This window comes from Chiloscyllium plagiosum, chromosome 16 (assembly GCF_004010195.1).
Source record: "Chiloscyllium plagiosum isolate BGI_BamShark_2017 chromosome 16, ASM401019v2, whole genome shotgun sequence".
Classification (NCBI taxonomy): domain Eukaryota; kingdom Metazoa; phylum Chordata; class Chondrichthyes; order Orectolobiformes; family Hemiscylliidae; genus Chiloscyllium; species Chiloscyllium plagiosum.
The window spans coordinates 39,290,111-39,316,325 of NC_057725.1; the positions used below are offsets into that span (position 1 = coordinate 39,290,111).

General features: G+C 41.2%; 1 protein-coding gene across 10 annotated transcripts in view; it reads right to left on the minus strand.

The window, feature by feature from the left end:
• scube2 (signal peptide, CUB domain, EGF-like 2) overlaps nt 1-26,215 on the minus strand; it is a 176,472-nt gene that overhangs the window by 117,974 nt on the left and 32,283 nt on the right. For all 10 annotated transcript variants that reach the window (XM_043705875.1, XM_043705874.1, XM_043705870.1 and 7 more), the window contains exon 4: nt 6,341-6,475. In XM_043705875.1, the coding sequence (XP_043561810.1) occupies nt 6,341-6,475 (135 nt within the window). The remainder of the gene's footprint in view (nt 1-6,340; nt 6,476-26,215) is intronic.

Genomic DNA, 26,215 nt, shown 5'->3' on the forward strand with positions numbered 1-26,215 from the left:
TCTGACACATCTGCTAGAAATCTTTGAGAAGGGAATGAACAAGTTAGACAAAAAAGAGAGAGCCAGTTGACATGATTGATCTGGTCCTCCAGAAGTCCTTCGATAAGGTGCCACACAGGACGCTGCTAAATAAAATAAGAATTCATGGTATTAGGGGAAAGGTACTGGTGTGGATGTAGGATTGGCTGACTGGCAGAAGGCAGAGAGAGAGGAGAGACTAGAACCCAAAGGCACAGCCTCAGTGTGAAAGGTGACCCTTTGGCACTGAGGTGAGGAAAATCTTTTCAGCCAAAAAATGGAGAATCTATAGAACTCATTGCATAGAAGCATGTGGAGGCCAAGTCACTGTTGTATTTACGACAGAGATAAATAGGTATTTGATTAGTAAGGGAATCAAAAGGGGAGAACAGTCAGGAGAATGGGGTTGAAAAACCTATTAGCTTCGATTGAATAACGGAGCAGATTCAAAGGGCCGAATGGCCTAATGTTGCTCCTATATCTACATTCTTATGGTCTTACAGATTTGAGAATGGAAAATTGTATTTGATAAACTTGATGGAACTGGTCCTGTATTCTTGGGAGTTTAGAAGGACGCAAAGTGACCTAATTGAATCCTACAAAATACTTAAGAGACCGAAAGGGTAAATGCAGGGAGGGTACTCAGGTTGGGGAGCCTAGAACCAGTGGGCAAAGTTTAAAAATAAGCAGGATATCCATTTAGGGTTGAGATAAGGGATTTTTTTAAAAACTCAAAGCATGCCATTCTTTGGAATTCTCTTTCCCAGCGGGCAGTGGAAGCGGTCTTTGAATGCATTTGAATTACAGGTTGATGGACTTCTAATTATTAATGGAATCAAAGATTATGGGAATAGTGTAGGAGAAAAACATTGAAGAGTTCAATCAGCCATGATGATAGTATAAGGTGAGATTCATAGACAATATTAAAGAGCGTATGGGGGTTGTGGAGGAGGAATGGAAAATAGAAGAAAATGAGACAGAGTGAGATGGGGATTCAGGACTAGGGTGAAGGGAGTTAGGGAGAGAACAGAATATAGCCCGATCCACAAGGCAAATGGGGAAGCAGCAGAGGCAGCAGAATGGAGGATATCTATGATTTCTCTAGGATTTAAAGCACGACTGCGTTTAACTCATTGTACAATTTGTATTATGAGAAAGGAGCCAAGAAGTCAGCAGATAATAAGCAAATATGAGTCAACAATGTACTCATTTTATATTTTCTTTTTGCCTTCTATCCTCAAAAAATACCAATATTCCCTTTAGTAGAATTCAAGACCTTAAAATATATTGCTGAAAAACCTCTCAGAACACTGTAAATTAATGAAAGCCAGATTTCTTTAATATGCTTCATCCCCTCCCCCAAACTACAGGGAGCCTTAGTAGAGAACACAGGTGTCAAATTTAGTCCAATTTGTTCATAATTTACACTTCCAGTTTCTTGTCAACACCAATAATGTACGGCATCTAATAAGTTCTCAAATATCAAATCTTTTTTTTAAGTCAATGACTAACTTCAGGTAATGGTAAAGAGGTCAAAGCTTAGCTTCTAAGGTTGGGGAATCAATTAATACAGATTGATTGCATCTATAAATGGGATTTCATCCAGTTATAATCATAACACTACTGTTTGTAAGAGTGGTAGAACATTACCACTTGACAAGAGTGGTGGAAATAGATGATCAACAATTTCAAAAGGAAATTGAACTGGCTCAAGAGAATTAAGGTTGAACTCCTATCGAGATAGAGTGGGGGAATGGGACTAGTAGAAATTTTCTTTTTACAAAAATATCAAAGTCCGTTCCAAACCATTTCAAACTGAGCGCAATGAAAAAAGCAATAAAATCCTCTTCTCTGTTCAAGATGTTGCACTATTAGATGCCTCAATTCAATCACCGCACAATTGCATATATATGAATAAACTAAATGCACTTATTAATACTACCTTGCTGCATTTTGAACAAGGAATAATGAGTCTTTTGGGGAATATGTAATGGTTCAAGTGTAGAAGTGCAAAATACAATTATTTCACTCAATGGAAAAAGTAAAATAATGCTTTTTTTAATATACTGTTGGAATTATAGGTTGTTGCTCTCAAGATTCTGTTGAGAAGCATGGAAGAAATGTATACAACAAAAGTGCACTTTTCTTTGCAGTTTGCATATCATAATCTTACACAAAATAATATAAATAGCAAGATTTATATAAATAGCAGAGCAAATCTAACATAAAACATACGGGAACACTGAACCAACCCAGTTTCTGATTTAATACTAAGTACTAAACGAGAAACACTAACAGCTAACAAATTAGAATGAGTATGCTAGAAAATTAGAAAGTCATATTTCTCTGTTGGGCAGTTAAGAATGCAAGAACTTGGAGCAGGAGTAGGCTATATGGCCCTTCATGCCTGCTCTGCCATTCATTAAGATCAGGGCTGATCTTTTCACGGCCTTAGCTCCACTTACCTGCCCCCTCACCAAAACCCTTAATTCCTTTACTGATCAAGAAATGATCTATCTTAGCTTTAAAAGCATTTACTGATGCAGCCTCAACCACTTCACTGGGCAGGGAATTACAAAGATTCATAACCCTCCGGGTGCCATCTCACCTAATAGAACTAATTAAACATAATACATTTCAGTTAATCCACTGAAGCTGTGAGATCACAGAAACAACACTTCAATGGATTTAATTTATTTTCTCCCAGTACATTTTCCTCATGTCAACTTTTGCTATTTCCATTTCAGAGCACCACTGTCTAAAATGCCAAAGTACTGCTTCCTACTCAGGTGTGCTATTGATCTCATTAATCAAACCTGTCACTCCAAAAATACCAGTAGATACACGTTTTTACAAGTACTAAACAGCTTGGAAGACATTTTACACTATAACACACCTACCAAATTGATTAAACAAACACAGATTCCAGCCAAGTTAAATTATGGTTCCTTCATCTTGCATATTCCATGCACATCATTCAGATGGAATTGAGTACAGTTAATGAGTGAATACCGTCAAACTGACATTGAAAAAAATACTTTGCACCACAAGACAATGAAAAGGTTCAATATCCACATACCCATCTGATAACACGTTGTCCTCATAATGTGCCCAATGTATGGTAAAGGGCATTGGATTCTTAAGTACTCTCGTTATTTGATCTACTGCAAATGAATACACTAGTTTAATGATCTACCAAACGATCTCTTTCTTTATTTTGTCTTGTTATACTTAAAACTCAAAGCAGTGTTTTCTTAACCAAAATAAAGGTCTGTTCATTTTAATTTTGAAATAATAAACAAGAGAGAAATAAAATTGTAAATTGTTTGCAAGCTGAAAACCTTTCAAATGATGTGCAAATCAACTTATGGTATAACTGAAAATATCCAAAAGTGGAGACATTTGCAAGGATTTATCAACAACACCTTATCCATTTTCAATTCTTTTCCCTTCTTCAACAACATCATGAGAAGTCTGGATTTAGTTTTGGTTTTAGAATGCCAGAGACTGCTTTCAGATAGTTATATGTTAAAACATGGAATGTTGTGTTCAAACATATTTATTGCATTGCAAAATTGTTTGAATAAACAAAACTGTTTACATCACTGTCAAGGACAGAGGGTTGTTAACCACTTCCAGAGTTAGAACTTATTTCACATTACTCAGTTGTACAATTTTGAAGTGTTGATTGACCAAAATACTACAACTCTACACATTTCTCAGAAAAGTGGTACTATCCAATATTTGCCATACTATGTTGCAATAAAAAAAACTGCAGCATGCAGCTGATAATATGACAAAAGAAAGTCATCTTGAGCTTCAAACTTCAATGTATTAATCAGTGCTAAATTAGCCCATCTCAAACAAATGGTAAAATTTGTCACACATAAGTGTATGACAACTGACCATGGATAATGATGGAAAAATTCGATCAAGGTCAGCGAGTTTTGAGATTTGTAGCTCAGGTTGAGGCTTTGGATGTAGGGTTGCTCACTGAGCTGAAAGGTTCACGTTCAGACGTTTCGTCACCATACTAGGTAACATCTTCAGTGAGCCTCCAGAAGAAGCATTGCTGATGATTCCTGCTTTCTATTATATGTTTGGGTTTCTTTGAGTTGGTGATGTTATTTCCTGTTCTTTTTCTCAAGGGGTGGTAAATCGGGTCCAAGTCAATGTGTTTATTGATAGCGTTCCGGTTGGAATGCCATGCTTCTAAGAATTCTTGTGTATGTCTCTGTCTGGCTTGTCCTAGAATGGTTGTGTTGTCCCGGTCGAAGTGGTATCTTTCCTCATCTGTATGTAAGGATTCTAGTGAGAGTGGGTCATGTTGTTTTGTAGCTAGTTGATGTTCATGTGTCCTGGTGGCTAGTTTTCTGCCTGTTTGTCCAATGTAGTGTTTGTTATAGTCCTTGCACGATATTTTGTAAATTACATTAGATTTGCTTGTTGTCTGTATAGGGTCTTTCAAGTTCATTAGCTGCTGTTTTAGTGTGTTGGTGACTTTGTGGGCTACCATGATGCCAAGGAGTCTGAGTAGTCTGGCAGTCATTTTCGAGATGTCTTTGATGTAGGGGAGACTGGCTAGGGTTTCTGGACATGTTTTGTCTGCTTATTTGGGTTTGTTGCTGAGAAATCTGGGGACTGTGTTCATTGGGTACCCGTTCTTTTTGAATACACTGTACAGGTGATTTTCCTCTGCTCTGTGTAGTTCCTCTGTGCTGCAGTGTGCATTAGCTCATTGGAATAATGTTCTAATGCAGCTTCATTTGTGGATGTTGGGATGATTGCTTCTGTAGTTCAATATTTGGTCTGTATGTTTTTCTGTAGATGCTAGCTTGAAGTTCCCCATTGGTTGTTTGCTCTACTGTGACATCTAAGAATGGCAGCTTGTTGTTGTTTTCCTCCTCTTTAGTGAATGTTATGCCAGTAAGGGTCTTAATGGTTTTGCAGGTTTCCTCTAATTTGTTTCGTTTAGTGATGACAAAGATGACATAGCGAACCCAAAGTTTGGGCTGGATGGTTGCCAGAGCTTTTTGTTCAAACTTTGGGAACACATCCATTCTAGGACAAGCCAGCCAGAGACACACGCGAGGATTCCTAGAAGCATGGCATTCTAACTGGAACTCTATCAACAAAAACATTGACTTAGACCCGATTTACCACCCCCTGAGAAAAAGAACAGGAAATGACATCACCATAGGAAATGACATCACCAAACCAAAGAAACCCAAACATATAAATAGAAAGCAGGAATCATCAGCAATGCTTCGTTCGGAGACTCACTGAAGATGTTACCTAGTATGTTGACGAAATGTTGAAACATAAACCTTGCAGCTCAGCAAGCAAACCTCCATCCTGATCAAGGTCAGTATTCTTATTATCCACAGATCTTATAAGAGATCTGTGGTGAGGTATAAGTTCAGCTACAATGCTCCAACCAGCCAAATAATTGGGCAACACAAGAATAACTTGTATGTTGGAGGCAACACTGGAAAGCAACTTATTTCCATAGAGTTCCCTCCTAGGAAGAAGTCAATAGACAAAGATAGAAAGAGAAAAATTGACAGAAAATCTCATTTAAACAATTAGCTTTTTATGTCTTAAATTTGCATCAATCCAGTACCATCCTAATTACTCAACCGCTCATTTTGAGAAGCAGATATTCATTTCTTGAAAATAAATGAGAAACTTCATTAAAGATGAACAGCCAATGTAGGAAATCACTAAGTTTTCAACAAGTAGGAATTATGAAGTAGTGATGATTAAGTCAGGGTTACTGAGAATTCAGAACAAAGGAGGAGGAAAAAAAGGTTGGCGGGCTCAAGGAATTCTATTGCTTTAAATTTCTGAGGATGAGAGATAATTGAGACGATTGGTCTGAATTTAATAATAAAGAGAGGAACAACAACATGTAAAATAATTTGCAAATAGCTTGTGGAACAAGAAAAGAGCACTGCTCACAAATCAATAAACTACTGAAAAACAAAAATGATGAAAAAGTAGATGGAAAGCAGTCTAGAATTTAGAGAATGATCACCCATCAGACAACTATTATCAACTTTTTAGTAATAGATCATAACACAGAAGTTCATATGATTTATGTAGTTTGTATATACAGGTATTTAACTCAATTGATAAATACTGTAGTAGATAAACAGGATTCCCAAGAATTGAAACAAAGTTCCAACTGTCTTGTTATCTACTTGAATAATATTCTAATTCTTTCGCAAAAAACTGAGTAAAATTATGACCTATGTATACTGTTTTCAATTACAATGACAAAGAAGGAACATTGTTAGACAAGGTTTCATGGTAAACGTACCTTCTGAACGATGAATACAGGTGTGTTGATTGTCACTCAAAAAGAATCCATCCTTACATTGACATTCATAACTCCCCACTGTATTTACACAGGTCTGTTGGCAACCGCCATTGTTAAATATACACTCATCCACATCTAAAGAAAAGAATACAGAATTATTTAAGCACTCATTTCTGATTTATTAAAACCTCTGATTTAATAATAATGAGTTAACTCTTGAACCTTGAGATTAGTTTATTAGCAAATAAAATAACACTTACATTTTTCTTGCATGCAATACTTATGCTACAAAAGAAGTTCATGTGTCCATACAAGTAAAAAAGTGATTCATAATCAATATCTCCGCAGCATTTGGTTTTGTCAATGTTGACAATAGTATAACTAAAGTACCAATAGCTATGTAATATACTTTATGAGTTACCATATTTCAAAACTATAAATTAAGATTATTTTCTTTTAGAATGGCTCAGTTAACTGAGGAAACTTCCTGCATTCTCAGGAATCCTCAAAACTGAGGGGCAACAGAGTTCAATTAACTAAATCTGAAGGTGAGCCAAATGAAACCAGACATCATTCTTACTACCACAAATTCTTGATAAACCTAATGCAAAGTTCATAATATCACAAGATAAGGATTTAACATTTAGAACATAGAACAGTACAGGCTCTTCGGCCTTTAATGTTATGCCAACCTTTTATCCTACTCTAAGATCAAACTAACCTACATACCCTTCATTTTACTGTCATCCATGTGCCTATCCAAGAGTTGCTTAAATGTCCCTTATGTATCTGGCTCTACTACCACTGCTGGCAGTGCATTCCTTGCACCCACACTCTGACATTTTCTCCAATCACCTTATAGTTACGCCCCCTTGTAATAGCCATTTCTGCCCTGGGAAAAAGTCTCTGTCTATTCACTCTATCTATGCCTCTCATCATCTTGTACACTTCTACCAAGTCGCCTCTCACCCTACTTCACTCCAATGAGAAAAGTCTTGCTCCTGCAACTTTTTATCATAAGACATGCCCTCCAGTCCAGGCAGTGTCCTGGTAAATCTCCACTGCACCCTCTCTAAAGCTTCCACATCCTTCCTAAAATGAGGCGACCAGAACTGAACACAATATTCCAACTGTGGTCTAACCAGGGCACTATAGAGCTGCAACACAACCTCACAGCTCTTAAACTCAGTCACCCTGGTAATGAAAGCCAACACACCAAATGCTTTCTTAACAACTCGATCAATGTGGGTGACAACTTTGCGGGATCTATGAGCATGGACCCCAAGATCCCACTGTTCCTCCATACTGCCAAGAATCCTCCCTTTAACCCTGTATTCTGCATTCAAATTCGACCTTCCAAAGTGAATCACTTCACACTTTTCCAGGTCGAACTCCACCTACCACTTCTCAGCCCAGTTCTGCATCCTGTCTATGTCCTATTGCAATCTCTAACAGCCCTCCACATTATCCACCATTCTACCAACTTCCATGTCATTGGCAAACTTACTAATCCCCCCTTTCTCTTCTTCATCCAAGTAATTTAAAAAAAATCACAAAGGGCAGAGGTCCCAGAACAGACCCTTGCAGAACACCACTTGTCTCCAAGCTTTGCATCTACTACCACCCTCTGTTTTCTATGGGCCAGCCAATTCTGGATCCAGATAGCCAGATTTTCCTGTATCCCATGCCTCCTTACTTTCTGAATGAGCCTACCATGGAGAACCTTATCAAATGCCTTGCTAAAATCCATGCACACAACAACCACAGCTCTGCCTTCATCAATGTGTTTTGTCACATCCTCAAAGAATTCAATAAGGTTTGTGAGGCATGACCTGCCCCTACAAAACCATGCTGAATATCTCTTATCAAACTATGGTTTTCCAAGTAATCATAAATCCTGTCTTTCACAATCCTCTCCAACAGTTTGCCCATCACAGATGTAAGATTGACTGGTCTGTAATTCCCAGGATTATCCCTATTCCCTTTCTTGAACAAGGGAACAACATTTGCCACCCTCCAATCATCACGCACTGCTCAAAGATCATTGCCGAAGGTGCAGCAATCTCTTCCCTCGCTTCCTGTAGTAACCTTGCGTATTCCTATCTGGCTCAGGGGAGTTATCTATCCTTACGTTTTTTCAAAATTTCCAGCACATCTTCCTTCCTAACATCAACCTGTTCGAGCACATCAGCCAGTTTCATGCTCTCCTCACAAATGGCAATACTGAAGCAAAATATTCATTAAGGATCTCCCTTACCTCCTCCAACTCCAGGTACAAGTTCCATCCACCAGCCGTGATAGGCCCTACCTCACTCTGCACTCTGGCCATCCTCCTGTTCCTCACAAGTGTAGAATGCCTTGGGGCTTTCCTTAATCCTACCAGGAGAAAGTGAGGTCTGCAGATGCTGGAGATCAAAGTTGAAACTTTATTGCTGGAACAGCACAGCAGGTCAGGCAGCATCCAGGGAACAGGAGATTCGACGTTTCGGGCACAGGCCCTTCTTCAGGAATGAGCAGAGAGTGTTCAGCAGGAGAAGATAAAAGGTAGGGAGGAGGGACTTGGAGGAGGGGAGTTGGAAATGTGATAGGTGGAAAGAGGTCAAGGTGAGGGTGATAGGTCGGAGTAGGACGGAGGCGGAGAGGTCAAGAAGAAGACAGCAGGTCAGGAAGGCGGTGCCGGGCGGGAAGGATCCGGCTGAGACAAGGTGGGCACCTTCCCTTGCAACCGCAGGAGGTGCAACACTTGCGCCCACACCTCCCCCCTCACTTCCCTCCAAGGCCCCAAAGGAAACTTCCATATCCGCCACAGATTCACCTGCACCTCCACCCACATCATCTACTGCATCCGCTGCAGCCGGTGTGACCTCCTCTATATTGGGGAGACAGGCCGCCTACTTGCGGAGCGATTCAGAGAGCACCTCTGGGCCACCCGGACGAACCAACCCAACCAACATGTAGCACAGCATTTCAACTCCCCCTCCCACTCCACCGAGGATATGCAGGTCATTGGACTCATCCACCGCCAAACCACAACAACCCGACGGTCGGAGGAGGAGCGTCTTATCTTCCGACTGGGAACCCTCCAACCACAGGGGATGAACTTGGACTTCACCAGTTTCTTCATCCCCCCTCCCCCCACCTGGCTCAGCCGAATCCCTCCAGCCCGGCACCACCTTCCTGACCTGCAGTCTTCTTCTTGACCTCTCCGCCTCCACCCTACTCCGACCTATCACCCTCACCTTGACCTCTTTCCACCTATCACATTTCCAACGCCCCTCCTCCAACTCCCTCCTCCCTACCTTTTATCTTCTCCTGCTGAACACTCTCTGCTCATTCCTGAAGAAGGGCATGTGCCCGAAACGTCGAATCTTCTGTTCCCTAGATGCTGCCTGACCTGCTGTGCAGTTCCAGCAATAAAGTTTCAACTTTGATATGCAGCAAGACCTAACTTGGAGATGTTGGTAGTGGACTGTGGTGGACAAAGATAAAAATCACACAACACCAGGTTATAGTCCAACAGGTTTATTTGGAAACACTAGCTTTCAAGGCACTGCTTCTTCATTAGGTGGTTGTGGAGAATAAGGTCATAAAACAGCATTTATATCCAAATGAGTACAGTGTCATGGAGATGTGATGATACATTAAACAATTTAAGATAAATTTAGGATGGGATGTGTTGGTTTCTGTTCTTTGGTATGTAAATCCCAGAACTTTCTTTTTGTGGGAGCTTGCTACATGTAAATTGCCTGCTATGTGTCAACACTGACTGTACTTCCAAAGTACTTTATTGGCTGTAAAGCATTTTGGATCTTTCTGTGGCCATAACAGTTACTATATAAATGCAATTTAATTTTAATAACTCAATAGTTACTCATAGAAATCTAATGTTATATCACTGGGATGCTTTTTTGCCATTATTATGGCAATAATGTTTTTTTCAAATTTAAAAAAAAGTTATGATATTTCAGCTACTTTAATCCCATGTGTATCACTGATGATTTGTATTTACTCTGTGGAAATTTTAATTGAGTAGAAGATTTTACTGCATTTTACTTTCTGATTTGCTGTTTGAGAATACTTCAGTGTAATTGGCTGCCAACTCCCTGCGGTGATATCACTGTTACTGTATGCCTAGTGTTTGTCTTGATCTTGCACATATCAAGAAAGGGAAACTTCATGCCTCAGAGATCACTAGATAGCAGAAAATCCCTTTAATACTTCAAAGTACTCTTTTGGTATGATCCTAGATATTGAATATTGTTAGATATTATTACTGGAGCGAATCATAGATTTACATTTAAATAGTTCCCATTTCTGTCTTTGTTCACTCCTTTCCTCAGCAATATTTTGTGTTTGATTTTGTCTACTTTCTGTGGTTTTATTTACCCTAATGAAGAAGAGCATATCTTCTCAACATCACAACTATTGATCTCACCCTGCTTGGCTGTTGTATGGAACCCCCTACGTGTTAACCCCTTAAAGCCAAATACATAACAATATTGTCAAATTTGATGGAATTTTAATGCATTTACTTTAGGGGAAATTTGGCATGTTAATATGCTGCAGTTTTTCTTATCTGCGATGTTTTGTGTTATGTTGCTGAAAATATTACTGATGAAATACTTAGCAGTTGTAGTAAAATCATGCGTATACTTAGGATGAAGAAGATTATGAGTACCACATATGCTTGGTCCAGTTCTTGTTGGATTCATTTGGATATCAAAGTTGAAACTTTATTGCTGGAACAGCACAGCAGGTCAGGCAGCATCCAGGGAACAGGAGATTCGACGTTTCGGGCACAGGCCCTTCTTCAGGAATGAGCAGAGAGTGTTCAGGAGGAGAAGATAAAAGGTAGGGAGGAGGGACTTGGAGGAGGGGAGTTGGAAGTGGAGGAGATGCGGTGGAGGGCACCGTCGACCACGTCGCCTTCCTGACCTGCAGTCTTCTTGTTGACCTCTCCGCCTCCATCCTACTCTGACCTATCACCCTCACCTTGACCTCTTTCCACCTATCACATTTCCAACTCCCCTCCTCCAAGTCCCTCCTCCCTACCTTTTATCTTCTCCTGCTGAACACTCTCTGCTCATTCCTGAAGAAGGGCCTGTGCCCGAAACGTCGAATCTCCTGTTCCCTGGATGCTGCCTGACCTGCTGTGCTGTTCCAGCAATAAAGTTTCAACCTTAATCCTACCAGCTAAAGCTTTTTCATGCCCTCCTCTAGCTGTCCTAAGTCCATTCTTCAGAACCTTAATGGCTACCGTGTAACCCTCTAGAGCCCTGTCTGATCCTTGCTTCAACCTTAAGTAGGCTTCCTTCTTCCACTTGACTAGATGTTCTACATCCCTTGTCACCCAAGGTTCTCTCACCCTACCATCCTTTCATTGCCTGAGTGGACAAACTTATTCAGCACTATCAGCAAGTGTTCCCCAAACAACCTCCACATTTGTGTTGTACACTTTCTTGGGAACATCTGTTCCCAATTTAGGCACCGCAGTTCCTGCCTAATAGCATTGTAATTCTCCCTTCCCCAACTAAAATACTTTCCCATACCCATCTGTTCCTTTATGATATTGTCCCAAACAAAGTCATGGAAATTATATTTATTAAAGACATTCTTAATCTATCTGCTCATTTTGTTATCATACACCTCTGGTACAGCTGGTACTTGAACTTTCAAGCCCAGAAGTAGAGATACTACCACTGTGTAACAAGACTCCTTATAATGCTCACCATTATAATGAAGTGAAATCAATAAGTAATAAAGCACAACAACAATTAACAACTTTCAAATCAGCAATTAGGTTACACTTAATGCTGCTAATTCAAAGGAAATGGTTGAAATTCATTAAGGAGGTATTGAGTGGGTCATCAAAATCTTTGGATCATTGCTCACCCATTTGCCATGGTAAATATAGCAGTCTCAGGGTCACCATATGTTTTAATTTGTACTAAAAACATATCTCCCAATGCTATTTGAAAGTACTTCCTCTCTCATCTCCACCTTCAAAGCCCTTGGCTCCAACAAATTACTTACCTTTTCCCTTCCTAGTCATTGCTGTAGTCCATCTCTCAGCTTCGCTTAGTAAAACGTAATGGAGGTAATAGAGGTCTCACCCATCAGCTATGGAGCCATCAGGAACTTAACATCACACTCTCTTTCAGAAAGACTACTGATTTAAGTACAACTCAGGTGCTCAATTGGACAGCAATGGACTATTCACAAGTGTTGCCAGCCAGAGGAATGAGATAGTTGCTGCTGCTGTTGTTACTCCCAAACAGGAAATTAGCAGGAAGGTGACAGTGTTCCTATTTGCCACCTTCCTGCTAGTTAAATACTCACACCACCACACTCATCAGGGAGGAGGCAGTTTCACTGCACCAATGGCAGAGACAATATAGAAATTGCTGGACAAGCTTAGCAGGCCTGGCAGCATCTGTGGAGAGAAACCTGTGGAGTTAACGTTTCAAGTTGAATGAACCTTCGTCAGAACTGGCAATGGCAGATCTGGCTTGACCCCATCCATAAGGTGTCTCTCACCAATAACCTACCATTATTCTGGAATCACTGTGGAGGGCAAAGAAAACTCCAAATTCTTGATTTTCTTTACTAATCTCTTCCTCCAACCACTCTCCTCTGGTCCAATTTAGTCTCAGCTCTAAGGATTTCATGACCTTCCGTAGAACCAAGATAAAAAGATAGCCTGGAAGTTTGACTATGGCTGTATATAGGCACATAGGGCACGATTCCTATGTCTTTACAGATAAACCCAATATTGGATCTCAGCTCTTATTATCATAGAATTGCCAACTTGTACCTCCCACCCATTACCCTTTGTCCATTCCATCTAGCTCATCTAATGTCCAATATAGCATAACTCAGAACACATCCTGACAAAAATATTAGTTATGAGTCTATTGATGCCCATATGACCTAGGAGCAGAAGTTGGCTATTCAGCTCATCAAGTCTGCTCCACTATTCAATGAGAGTAAGGCGGAGCTGATAATCCTCAATAACACTGTCCTGCCATTTCTGCACAATCCTAATTCCGTTACCAATTTTAAAAAAAATCAGTATCTCAGCCTTGAATATACTTCATGACCCAACCACTACAGCCCTCTGTGATAAACAATTCCACAGATTCACTATCTTCTGAAAGAAATTCCTCCTAATTCCTGTATCAAATGGGCAACCCTCTGCTCCCAGACTTTCTTACAAGGGAAACAAGCTTCCCACATATACTCTGTCAAGTCCCCTAAGAATTTGTTTAATTCAATAAGGTCTCTCCTATTCTACTAAACTCCAATGAGTATAGGCCCAACTGACTACCTCTCTCTTCATAAACAGACCTTTCATATCCAGGATCAACCTATTGAACCTTTTCTGGACTGCCTCCAATGTCAGTACACGTTTCCTTACATAAGGGGCACAAAACTGTTTTAAGTACTACAGTATGACTTGTATAGTTTTAGCAAGATGTCCCTATTTTTATATTCTGTTCCCTTTGAAATAAAGGCCAACATTCCATTTATCTTCTCAGTACCTGCTGAATTTGTACGCTAGCTTTTTGTGATTAATGCACGATACTCGCAAATCCCGTTGTGCTGTAGCTTTCTGCAATCTTTCCCTATATAAATAATATTCATCTCTTCTATTCATCCTGCCAAAGTGCACAACCTCATATTTTCCTACTTTATATTCCATCTGCCAAGTTTCCACCCACTTAATCTGTCTATATGTCTCTGCACAGTCTTTGTGTTACCCCCAGCATTTGCTTTACCATCTTTGTATATGCAAACTACATTCAATGTCGTTATTCAAATCATTAATGTATGTTACAGATAATTGTGGTCCCAGCACTGACCCTATAGCACTCTACAAGTTACAGGTTGCCATCTGAAAATAACCCCCCCCATCCTAACTCAATTATATTTGTGAGTCAATCCTCTATCCATAATAATATCCTAACTCCAATAAATTTGGCTCTTCTGTTTTAAGTAGCCAACTTGTGGCAACTTGTCAAATGCCATCTGAAAATCCAAACATATTATACCCACCACTTCGCCTCATCTACCCTGCTTGTTACCTCCACAAAAAATTAGAGTAATTTTGTTATCCATGACGTCCCCTCCACAAAGTCAGGCTGACTCATATTTCACATTTCTCTGCTACTACAGCCTACATACCAGTCTTTAACATTTTCCCAATATCAGACATTAAGCTAACTGGATTATAGTTACTTGTTTCATAGAGTCATAGAATCATAGAGATGTACAGCATGGAAACAGACCCTTCGATCCAACCTATCTAGTTCTGTTCTTTAGTCTCCTTTCCTTTTTAAATGAAGGAATCAGTAATAATTTTCCAATTTTTGGGACTTTTCCAGAATATGCTGCAGAATGTTCTCAAGGGAGAGGGTGAGCAGCCAGAAGTCATTGTGCACAAATGACATAGGTGAAATTGGAGTGAGGTCTTGCATGGTGATAATAGAGATCTAGGAAAAATATTACAAACTAGGACGTCGTTGGTGATAATCTCCAGATTACTTCCAGTGCCACAGCTAGTGAGGGTAAGAACAGGAGGATATGGTAGATGAATGTATAGCTAAAGAATTGATGCAGGGGGCAGGGATTCAGATTCTTCGATCTTTGGGATCTTTTCTGGGGCAGAGGTGACCTGGTCAAGAGTTGCACCTGAACTGGAGGGGGACCATTATCTTGATGGCCAAGTTTGCTAGTGCTGAAAGGGAGGGTTTAAATTAGATTGGCAAGGGGGTTACAGAACCGTGGCTAAGGGCAGCTTAATGTGCCAGGGTACAGGTGCTGCAGGCAGGGCCTGGATGAGTTGGACCGAAGGATCTGGTTCTGTGCTGTACACCTCTATGACTCTATGACAGAGGTGGTGGAAGGAGGGGAGGGGGAGATGCATTTTTGATTAAGGCAAGTATCACAGGTAAGTAGTCCGAGATGAAATAACTGAAGGAACATCCAGTGAGCTTTTGTGGGTGGAGCTAAGAAATAAGGAGGGGATGGTGACATTACTGGGGTTGTAATGTTGGGCCCAAATAGTCAACAGAATTAGAGGAACAAATATGCAGGGAGACTGGGGGAGAATTGCAGGAGCAATAGGTTGTCATAATGGGGGAGTTTGATTTTCCTAACATAGACTGGGACTGCCAGAGCATTAAAATCTTAGATGGGGTGGAATTTGTGAAGTATGCTTAGGAAAGTTTCCTCAAGCAGTATATAGAGAGTCTTACTCAGAAAGGGGCAAAGCTCAACCTACTGTTGGGAGATAGGGCAGGACGGGTGATGGAGGTGATAGCGGAGAGCACTTTGGGACCAGTGACCACAGTTCTATTAATTTCAAAATAGTTATAGAGAGGGACAAAACTGGTCCAAGGATTCAAATTCTAAATTGGGGAAGGCAAATTTTGATGCAATTAGACAGGAGATTGCAGGGGTAGTTTACAGGCAAAGGGACCTCTGGCAAGTGGAAGGTCTTCAAAAATGAGATAGCTAGAGTTCAAAGTCTATATGTCCCAGTGAGGTGAAGGGCAAGGTTGGCAGGAATAGGGAACCCTGGATAACAAGAGATAATGAAGCTTTGACCAGAAAAAAAAAGAGGCATGGTTCAATTACAGGCAGCTGGGATCAAGGGAATCCCTGGAGGTATACAGGGAAAAAAAGGAGTTTACTGAAGAAGGAAATCAGGAGGGCAAAAATAGGCGCATGACATAGTCTTGGCTAAGGAGATTGAGGGAATCCAAAGAGGTACTTTAAGTATATTAAAGGAAAAAGAATACCTGGAGAGAGAGTAGGGCCCTCTCAAGGACCAAAGTGGGCATGTATATGTAGATCTGCAGAAGATGGGCAAGTTTCTCAATGAATATTTCTCCTGTGTTTACCATGGAGAAAGACAAGTCTTTCTTTGTCCTAGACCAGATGAACACAAGAAAAAAAGTATTTGATTTTGTGTCTCTTTTCAGCAATATTTAAAGTTCTCTACTATCAAGTACTAATTAATTTCAGCAATGAAAAATAAAACTGTCAAATATAATCCAAAAGGAATTTCTTTTATCTGTAGCACTAGATCAAATTTGACACTTTTAGTTCCAACTTCTCCATTAACGCTGGCCTTACACCAAATACACTGCAAATTTGGCACCTTTGTTTATTTTCCAGATTCCACAAATACTAATACAGTATTATCACTAACAGTTGGTAATGTTGGATAAGTGTCTGAAACAATTACATTTCATGCAATATTAAAAACTTAGGGTGGTTTGGTAGAGAAGGAAAGCTGCAATTGATCAAACACTTTTGTTCCTGCTGTGAACCAGAACCAACCTCTCCTGGCTTCTGAACAGTCCGGACATGAAGTTGTCACAGCTGAAAATCCCCTTAGTTGCAAAGGATGTACAGGAGGAGGTCAAGAGTCTATCATCCTCTAAGCACAGTATTGCCGCAAACTATGGATATCCCAAGACACCATCGCAGAACTATGCCATCTGCTGGCTGCTGGCCTTGTCACTGTTATAATCTGAATGGCTGGGTAGCTATCCTACCAATGGCCATCCTGGCGACAGCTGCACTAAACTGTGACGCAACTGGCTATCTCCAAGGACCCACTGGGGACCTGTGTAGGATCTCTCAATTCTCAACTCATACATACATCAAGGCTGTTACTGATGCAACTTGTGGCAGATCGCACACATCATCTCTTTTCCTGTGACAAGGTCAGTGCTACAGCTCAGGCACTACAGGCCTTGCCAACAGAGACTTCACCCAGGCTCAGGGGGCTTCTGACAGTACATATCACATTGAGAATACCATATCATAACACAACAGACCAACAGAAAAGTATTCCATTGTATTAATGTACAAATCATCTTCAAAGTCTATGCCAGGTAACCCTGGAAGCTGCCATGATGCCTATCTCATTGAGAACAGTCATGTTTCTGTTTTGCTTCAAGGGCTGGATACCTTACAAAGACAGTTACTGAAAGACAAGGACAACCATCTGTAATCATAGCTGAAGGTTTCATTATGCATCCCCTGACTGCAGTCAAATATAAATACGATGCTGCTCATTCTTTCACCCAGGCCATGGTGGAGCAGATGATAGGCCTCCTAAGAAAGGATAGGTCTTGGGGTGCCTTGCAATACACTTCAGATAGAGGGTGCTGCAAAATCCTTGCATGCCGGGCTCTTCACAACTGGAGAAGACAAAGAGGGGATGTGATGGTGCTGAATAGTTAGGAAAGTAGTCTTCTATGGGGGAAGATGAATATATTGAGCAAGAGGAACATCACCTTCAGCGTGATGGAGCACTGTGGTATCAAATGCAATAAGCCAGACAGGACTTAAATTGATGCTCACTTCCAATAGATGTGAGCTGGGTGCAGTGATCACTCATTGATCGTAGAGGAGTGCAAACAGCCCAGTTTTTTTTGTCTCCTTCTTTTTGCTGTTGTTCAATAAAAGTGAATGTTCTCAACCTTTGGAAGCTTCCCAGCTTGCACTGTCCCACACTGAACAATGATGATGACAATGACTAGGGGAGATGATGGCCAAGTAGTATTATCACTAGACTATTAATCCACATTCCTGATGAAGAGCTTATGCCCAAAATATCGACTCTTCTGCTCCTCAGATGCTGCCTGACCTGCTGTGCTTTTCCAGCACCATACTTTTCCATTAGTAATTCAGAGACTCAGGTTTGAATCTTGTCATGGCAGACGATGGAGTTTGAAATTAAGAGTCTAATGATGACCATAAAACCATTGCTGATTGTAGGAATAACCCATCTGGTTCACTAACAGGGAAGAAAACCGTTATCTTTACCAGGTCTGGCTGACATGTGATTCCAGATGCGCAGTAATATGGATGATTCCTAACTATCCTCTGGGCAATTAAGGATGGACAACAAATGCTAGTCAAGCATGTAATTCCCACACCTTGGGAATGAATTAAAATGACAAGATGCTATGCTATCCACTAAGGAAAGAGTAGCTTTCCCATTGATGGAGTTTTAAATGGTGGCCTTTGTGGCTTGATTCTTGCAGCTGCAATTATAATAGGTGTGGATCAGAGAGGTAATAATGTAAAATAACACAGTTATGAATGCATGCTTGTGTGTGTGATGAACTGCCATCCGTGGCACTTAGCCCTCAAACTTCTTTTTCATTTCTTGCTACAATGTGCACTGTGAAAGCTAGTTCCAGGCTGCGGCAGAAATTAACCTGGTACACAGCTGGACTTTAAATTCAACGTCGGCACCTGAAATCCCACAAGGTTCTGGCAGTGGTGACTACTTCCACTGCTGGGGAGCAGTCGATAATACAAGCAGAGTGCCTTAGAGGTGTGGTGCATACATCACGGGGGAGAACAGAATAAAACTGCATGAGAAAATTCATTAGGGGTCATGAAGGAAACTTCTCCATAAAACTCACTAAAGTTGATACTTAACTAAGTTTTTGCTAAAATTCAGCCCATCATACAGTGTACTTCAGAGGCTCATCTATGTATAAATCAACCTCATTCAGTACATGTTGTTCACATATATTCTAAGAGAACATCACACTCATTGTGTTCTATTTCATTGTGCTACGCTTATGTTATGAAGAGAGACTGACACATTTGCTTTCACTTGCATTATAATCCAAGCAGACACAAAGAATCAAAATAATGGACACTGTATCAACTGTAATTTATAAGAAGTTTAGATCAGCTACAGAATCAAGTCAGAAATTCAAACATTACTCCAAAGACTTGAGCAGACAATAAAGGCTGACTGCCCACTGCGGTGGAGGAGGGTCTCATGCCACCGAGCCATCATTTCAACCAATGAGCCAAGAAAAAGATTAACTATTCACTTATTGCATTAACTGGTGCTTCCCACTTCCACACATAGCTGGTGTCAGTTGCACAGGGATATTTGAGGAGTTCAATTCACACAGTCCAACAACTTATTTGGTTATTTTAAATGCCTTCATTGCTCAGTCCTTTTGAGTATAGGAGTTGAGAAGTCATGTTGAGGCTGTACAGGACATTGGTGAGGCCTCTTCTGGAATACTGTGTCCAGTTCTGACCACCGAGATATAGGAAGGATATTATTAAGCTGGAGAGGGTTCAGAAGAGATATACCAGGATGGTGCTGGGTATGGAGAGTTTGAGTTGAGTTATTACAAAAAAGGTTGGATAGGTTGGGACATTTTTCACTGGAGCGTAAGAGGCTGATAGAAGTTTATAAAATAGAAGGATTTCGATAAAGTTAATGGTAGTTATTTGTTTCCTAAGATGAGGGACTTCAAGACGAGAAGGCACATGTTTAAGGTGAGAGGAGAGACATTTAAAAAAGACATGGGTGCAAATTTTGTACATGGAGGGTGGCTCATGTATGGAAATGAACTTCCAGAGGAAGTGGCGGATATGTGTTTACAACATTTAAAACACATTTGACTAAGTACATGAATAGAGAAGGTTTGCAGGGATACCAGCCAGGAGCATCCAGGACAGATTAGCTTAATTTAGGATATTAGTCAGCGTGGACTGGTTGGACCAAAAGGTCTGATTTTGTGCTGTATGACACTATGAATGGCTCGTAGACAATATATCTTTAGCTGTGCATACTCCAATCATTTCAAGGCTGCTGATGCTGAATCTCTGTGCAGCAGTGAGTTCTCTGAATTCTCTCTACCTAACCACACAACAGCCTGAGGCCCAATCAAGGAAATTACTTAAAAGTTTGAACCCTGAGAATTCTGAATCAGCAACCTGATTACTCCTAAACTCTGCACTGTGGAATCTGCTGCAAAGCCACATATTGCTTGGTAGACAACAGTACAACCAACCATCCATCTGTTTTTGCCAGCTCTAGCTTGGGGACTCCTCTGTACCCAGCCATATCTTTAACAGGTGTAATGTAGACTGAAGTGTGTACTGCGGATGATCCTACTTAAATGACATTTTCTCTAAAGAAGATGACAGAGTTCAGAATCCCTAGGAAAAGCAGAAATATATATTCTCCATGCAGCCTGCATCAATCCATCTGCCATGACCACCTGCTCCTCTCATTGATGACCTATGACTCATCTGTTACTAAGATAGCAAGATCATTTTTGTTACCCTCTAGGAGTGCTGTAGCTGTGCCATGTTTAGTGCAAGTGCTGAGAATGACACACGGTCCTACGAGAGGCTGTCTGACCTGGGGACACAAAACTTTCCCACTCAAGCCCTTTAATACTTCTGTGGAACTGCACTGAGTTATATATGGTAGTTTATAATTTTCTTATACATTCAAGTGGCTGTTTTACTCTTATCAGGTCCACAGACATTAAGAAGAGTTATTAGACTGGAGTTAAAAATCACACAACTTCAGGTTGTAATCCAACAGGTTTATTTGGAAGTACTAGCTTTCAGAAACCTAGTACTTCCAAATAAACCTGTTGGACTATAACCTGGTATTGTGTGATTTTAATTTTGTCCACCCCCCAGTCCAACACCAGCACCTCCACATCATATTAGACTTGAAACATTAACCCTGTTTCTCTCTCCACAAATGCTGCCAGACCTGTTGAATTTCTCCAGAATTTTCTGTTTTATTTTAGATCTTCAGCATCCAGACTATTTTGGACTTATACAAAATAAATATAGCTAAGGACAAAAGACTTCACAGATAGCTTTTAAAACAGAATTGAATAATTATCTCACAGGGGTACAGGTAAAAAAAGTGGAGGAGTGGGACTGTTGCTGTCAGAATGTTGGCATCGATATGATGATCCGAATACTCTTCTCCTACACTATAATCATCATATGACTGTCCTGGTCTCCATATTTTAAATTGGATATAGAGGCACTGGAAAGGGTGCAGAAAAAATTTACCTGCATGATACCAGAACTGAGAGGGGATGCTTATCAAGAAAGGCTAAATAGGCCGGAGAGATGACATCATAAAGGTTTTTAAAAGAATGAGAGAGTTCAGGTAGATGTAGAGCAGTCATTTTTGATTGCAGGGAGCACCAAACTAGGCGGGCATGAATAATAAGATAGTTAGCAATAAATTTACATTCAAAAAGTAATTCTTTGCCCAGAGTGGTAGCAATGTGGAATTCACAATCACAAACAGCAGTCAAGGATAACGGGAGTAAAATATGCCGATAGGACTAAATGGATGAGGTGGGAGGAGGTCTGTGTGGTGCATAAATATCCATGTAGCCCAATTGGGTTATTCCTGCCATGAAGACTCTTTGTAATTCTATGATGTTCTGTGGAAGGCCTTGTTGAACAAATACAGGCAGCTATGTTTTAGCCTTACCTGCACAACTTCTTTCAGGTCAGCCATTCTCTTCTTGACCCATGGTGACATCCTCAGATTTTGGACTGAGAACTTACTCATTTCTCCTTGCGACATTTCCCTTCCATGTTTGTTGGCCTAATTGGTTTTGGAGAGGGTGCCTTCTATATCACCTAAACAACTTTGTTTCCTTAGTTGTAAAAGTTAACCAACTTCATATGCATGATCATTTTGGGAGGCAGTGGCACAGTGGTATGCTCACTGGGCTAGTAATCCAGAACTACCAGGCTAATCCTCTGGGGTTTGGGTTCAAATCCTGCCATGGCAGATGAAATTTGAATTCAATAAAATCCTGGAATTCAATCTGGCCTAATGGTGACTGTGTAACTATTGTCAATAGTTGTAAAATCCCATCTGGTTCACTTTAGGAAGAAAATCTGCCATCCTTACCTGGATAACATGGACCTCCAGACATAGTTAACTCTTAATTGCCCTCTGTGCAATAAATACTGGTCCAGCCAGCAAAGCCTAATTCCATCAATAAGTTTTTTTTTAAATTAAATGGCTCTGTAAAATCATGCTCTGTGCTTCCTTATGTAAACATGAACATTTTAAAATGTCATAACAGCACTGTACCTTACTCTAATCAGGTTGTTTGGTCATTGCCTGGAATATCTGGAGGTACACCACCTCTGTGGTTTCATCATTTAATTGTAGAGTATTGCATGGCACAGAGCTACATAGATCTGGAATACCCAGTGTTCTGTTCATGCTTGCATTGAGTTAGACAATTGTTGATTCAAAGCACAAGATCGAAAACCAATCTGAGAGCTTCACTGTTGGAGAACTGGCACAATGGTCAGTGGTTAGTACTACTGCCCCAAGGTGCCAGGGACCCAGGTTCAATGCCAGCCTTGGGTGAATGTGTGTGTGGAATTTGTACATTCTCGTTGTCTACATGGCTTCCTGCCAGGTGCTCCGGTTTCCTCCCATAATCCAAAGGTGTGCAGGTTAGATTGAATGGCCTTGTTAAACTATCCTTTAGTGTCCTGGTTAGGGGGGGGATTAGTTTTAGAGGCATACAGCATGGAAACAGGCCCTTCAGCCCAACTCATCCATGCCCATCAGGTTCCCTAAACTGAATTAGTCCCATTTGCCTGTGTTTACCCCTCTAAACATTTTCTATTCATGTACCTGTCCAAATCTTTTAAATGTTGTGATTGTAGTCACCTCCATCACGTTCTCTGACCGCTCATTCCATATATGCATCACCCTCTGTGAAAAAATTGCCCCTCAGGATAAATCTCTCCATTCTCTCCTTGAACCTATGCCCTCCAGTTTTGGATTCCCCCAACTTGGGGAAAAGTCCTTGGCAATTCATCTTATCTTTCCCCTTCATTATTTTATAAACCTCTAGAAGGTTGCTCTTCAGGCTCCTATGCTACAGGGAAAAACAAATCCCAGCTTATTCAACCTCTCCTTATAACTCAAATTTTCCAGTCTTGGTAACATCCTTCTAAATCAATGTTTGCACCCTTTCCAGTTTAATAACAACCTTTCTATAGAAGGGCCAACTGAATTGTATGCAGTACTCCAAATGAGGCCTTACCAACGTCTTGTACAACCACAACATGACTAACTCTTGTACTCAATGCTTTGACCAATGAAGGCGAGCGTGCCAAATGCCTCCTTCACCACCGTCCTACCTGTGACGCCACTTTCAAGGAACTATGTACTTGCATCCCTGTTTCTCTGTTCACCAACACTCCTCAAAAGGTCCTACCATTAACTGAGTAAGTCCTGCCCTGGTTTGTCTTGCCAAAATGGAACATCTTGCACTTACATCAATTAAACTCCACCTGCCATTCCTTAGTCACTGGTCCAGTTGATCAAGATCCCATTGTACTCTTAAATAACCTTCTTCATTTCCACTATAGAACTAGTTTTGGTGTCATCTGTAAACTTACTAACCACGGTCCCTATATTCTCATCCAAATCATTTACATCAATGACCAACAACAGTGGACCCTGCTTATTTTACTCAGCTTCCTAAGCAACTAGTTGTGGTTTTGAGTCAGACATAGGGGCTCAAGCACATTTCAGTCCGGTAAGGTAAAGGTACAGTCACCATAATTGCAGAGGACCGCACTCTCAGGAGAGAGAGAGAGAGAGAGAGAGAGAGAGAGAGAGAGAGAGAGAGAGAGCATGAGAGCATGACTCGTGATGGTTTAACCTTAGCAGGCCTCAGGTGAGATGAGAGCTTGTAAAGGAGAACCCTTCATGGTTCCCTCAGCCAGTGCAGGGGTTGTACCCACAATTTTGGCATCACTTAGCTTCAGCAAACCTTCTCAGTCTGGTGCTGTCTCAGGGAGCAGTGTACTGTGGATTAGGGCACTGTCTCCCCTCTCAGTTAAACATAAAGTAACAATATTACTCTTCAAAGGAGAGCTCTACCCTTACCATCCTGGCCGACATTTCTTCCTCAAACAACATAGAGACAAGTTTCTGAATTGTAAGTGGAAGTGTTTTACAGCTGGCTAACAACTTGGAAGCCAAAGAGAGGAGGTTGCAACTGAAGACTGTTGTAAAGTGCTGTACCTGTTACCATGCAGACAATAGTACATTATAAGATTCTCACAAACTTTGGTTGTGCAAGACCAATCAGCTCATGGGGATGGAACCCAATTCTGGCAAAGGATGAGGGATGAATGTCTTGATTAAATGATTTTTCAACCTTATGGTAATACGGGGTCACATGTATAGGGTGGGGTGCTGGGTGGCTCTTCAGAGGGTCAATGGGCCAAGCGGCCTCTTTCCACATTATAGGGATTCTATTATTCTGAGAATCTATGATTCTACTCCAGAGCAATTTCTAATTGAAAGCTACTTTCAATAGGAAGTTTTATTATGAAAGACATTTACAAACATGCAAATTAAGAGCAGGAAGTAGTTCACTTATCTGCTTGAGCCTGCCCCATTCACTAAGATCATTGCTGATCGAACACTTCAAAGCCTTCAAAGCCACTCAATCCTCATAACCCTGGACCCCACTAATAATCAGAAATCTACCAATCTCTACCTTAAATATATTCAAAGACTGAGCTTCCAGAACTCTTTGACGAAAAGAATTCCAAAGGCTCATAATTGAGTGACTATATAAATAGGAGAGTGGTAAACAGTTTGGTTAGAGTTTTGTGGTAAGTAGGGTGAAATAAAACTTTGACAAGAAAATCATATTTCTGTACTCTGACCTACCTTTAACCTCTGGTGTTTAATAGGATAACCTCCTTAGTTTTCTATTCATTTTCCCTCACATTAAATAATAACATTCTATTGCTTTCTATTTCTATTACTTTCCTAATATCAGCCATGACTGAATGGTGGAGCAGACTCAATGGGCTGAATGGCCTATTTACTTGCTATATTAGCAATGTTTGCACTGGGCTATCCAGATCGCTCTGTATTCTAGAGTTGTGTAATCTCTCATTTTAATAATATACTTCTTTCTTCTTTTTCATCCAACATGGATAAATTCACATTTTTGCACATTATATTCCACGTGCCAGATCTTTATCCATTCACTTAACCTACATATAGCTCTTTGTAGCTTCCTTATGTCCTCTTCACAAGTTAATTTCCTACATATCTTTGAGTCATTAGCAAATGCAGCAACTATACTTTTGGTTCCTTCACTAATGTATTTATATGAACTTGTAAAAACTTGAGGCCCCAGCACTGATCCCTGTGACACACTGTGTTACAACTTGGCAAACAGAAAATAACTTTTTCATAGGTAGGTGCTGTACATGGAGGTTGGTGGGGTGGTAAGTGAGGACCAGTGGGGTTCTGTCCTGGTGGCGGTTGGTATATGAACTAAAAACTTGAGGCCCCAGCACTGATCCCTGTGACACACTGTGTTACAACTTGGCAAACAGAAAATAACTTTTTCATAGGTAGGTGCTGTACATGGAGGTTGGTGGGGTGGTAAGTGAGGACCAGTGGGGTTCTGTCCTGGTGGCGGTTGGACCAGTGGGGTTCTGTCCTGGTGGCGGTTGACCAGTGGGGTTCTGTCCTGGTGGCGGTTGGACCAGTGGGGTTCTGTCCTGGTGGCGGTTGGACCAGTGGGGTTCTGTCCTGGTGGCGGTTGACCAGTGGGGGTTCTGTCCTGGTGGCGGTTGGACCAGTGGGGTTCTGTCCTGGTGGCGGTTGGACCAGTGGGGTTCTGTCCTGGTGGCGGTTGGACCAGTGGGGTTCTGTCCTGGTGGCGGTTGGACCAGTGGGGTTCTGTCCTGGTGGCGGTTGGACCAGTGGGGTTCTGTCCTGGTGGCGGTTGGACCAGTGGGGTTCTGTCCTGGTGGCGGTTGGACCAGTGGGGTTCTGTCCTGGTGGCGGTTGGACCAGTGGGGTTCTGTCCTGGTGGCGGTTGGACCAGTGGGGTTCTGTCCTGGTGGCGGTTGGACCAGTGGGGTTCTGTCCTGGTGGCGGTTGGACCAGTGGGGTTCTGTCCTGGTGGCGGTTGGACCAGTGGGGTTCTGTCCTGGTGGCGGTTGGACCAGTGGGGTTCTGTCCTGGTGGCGGTT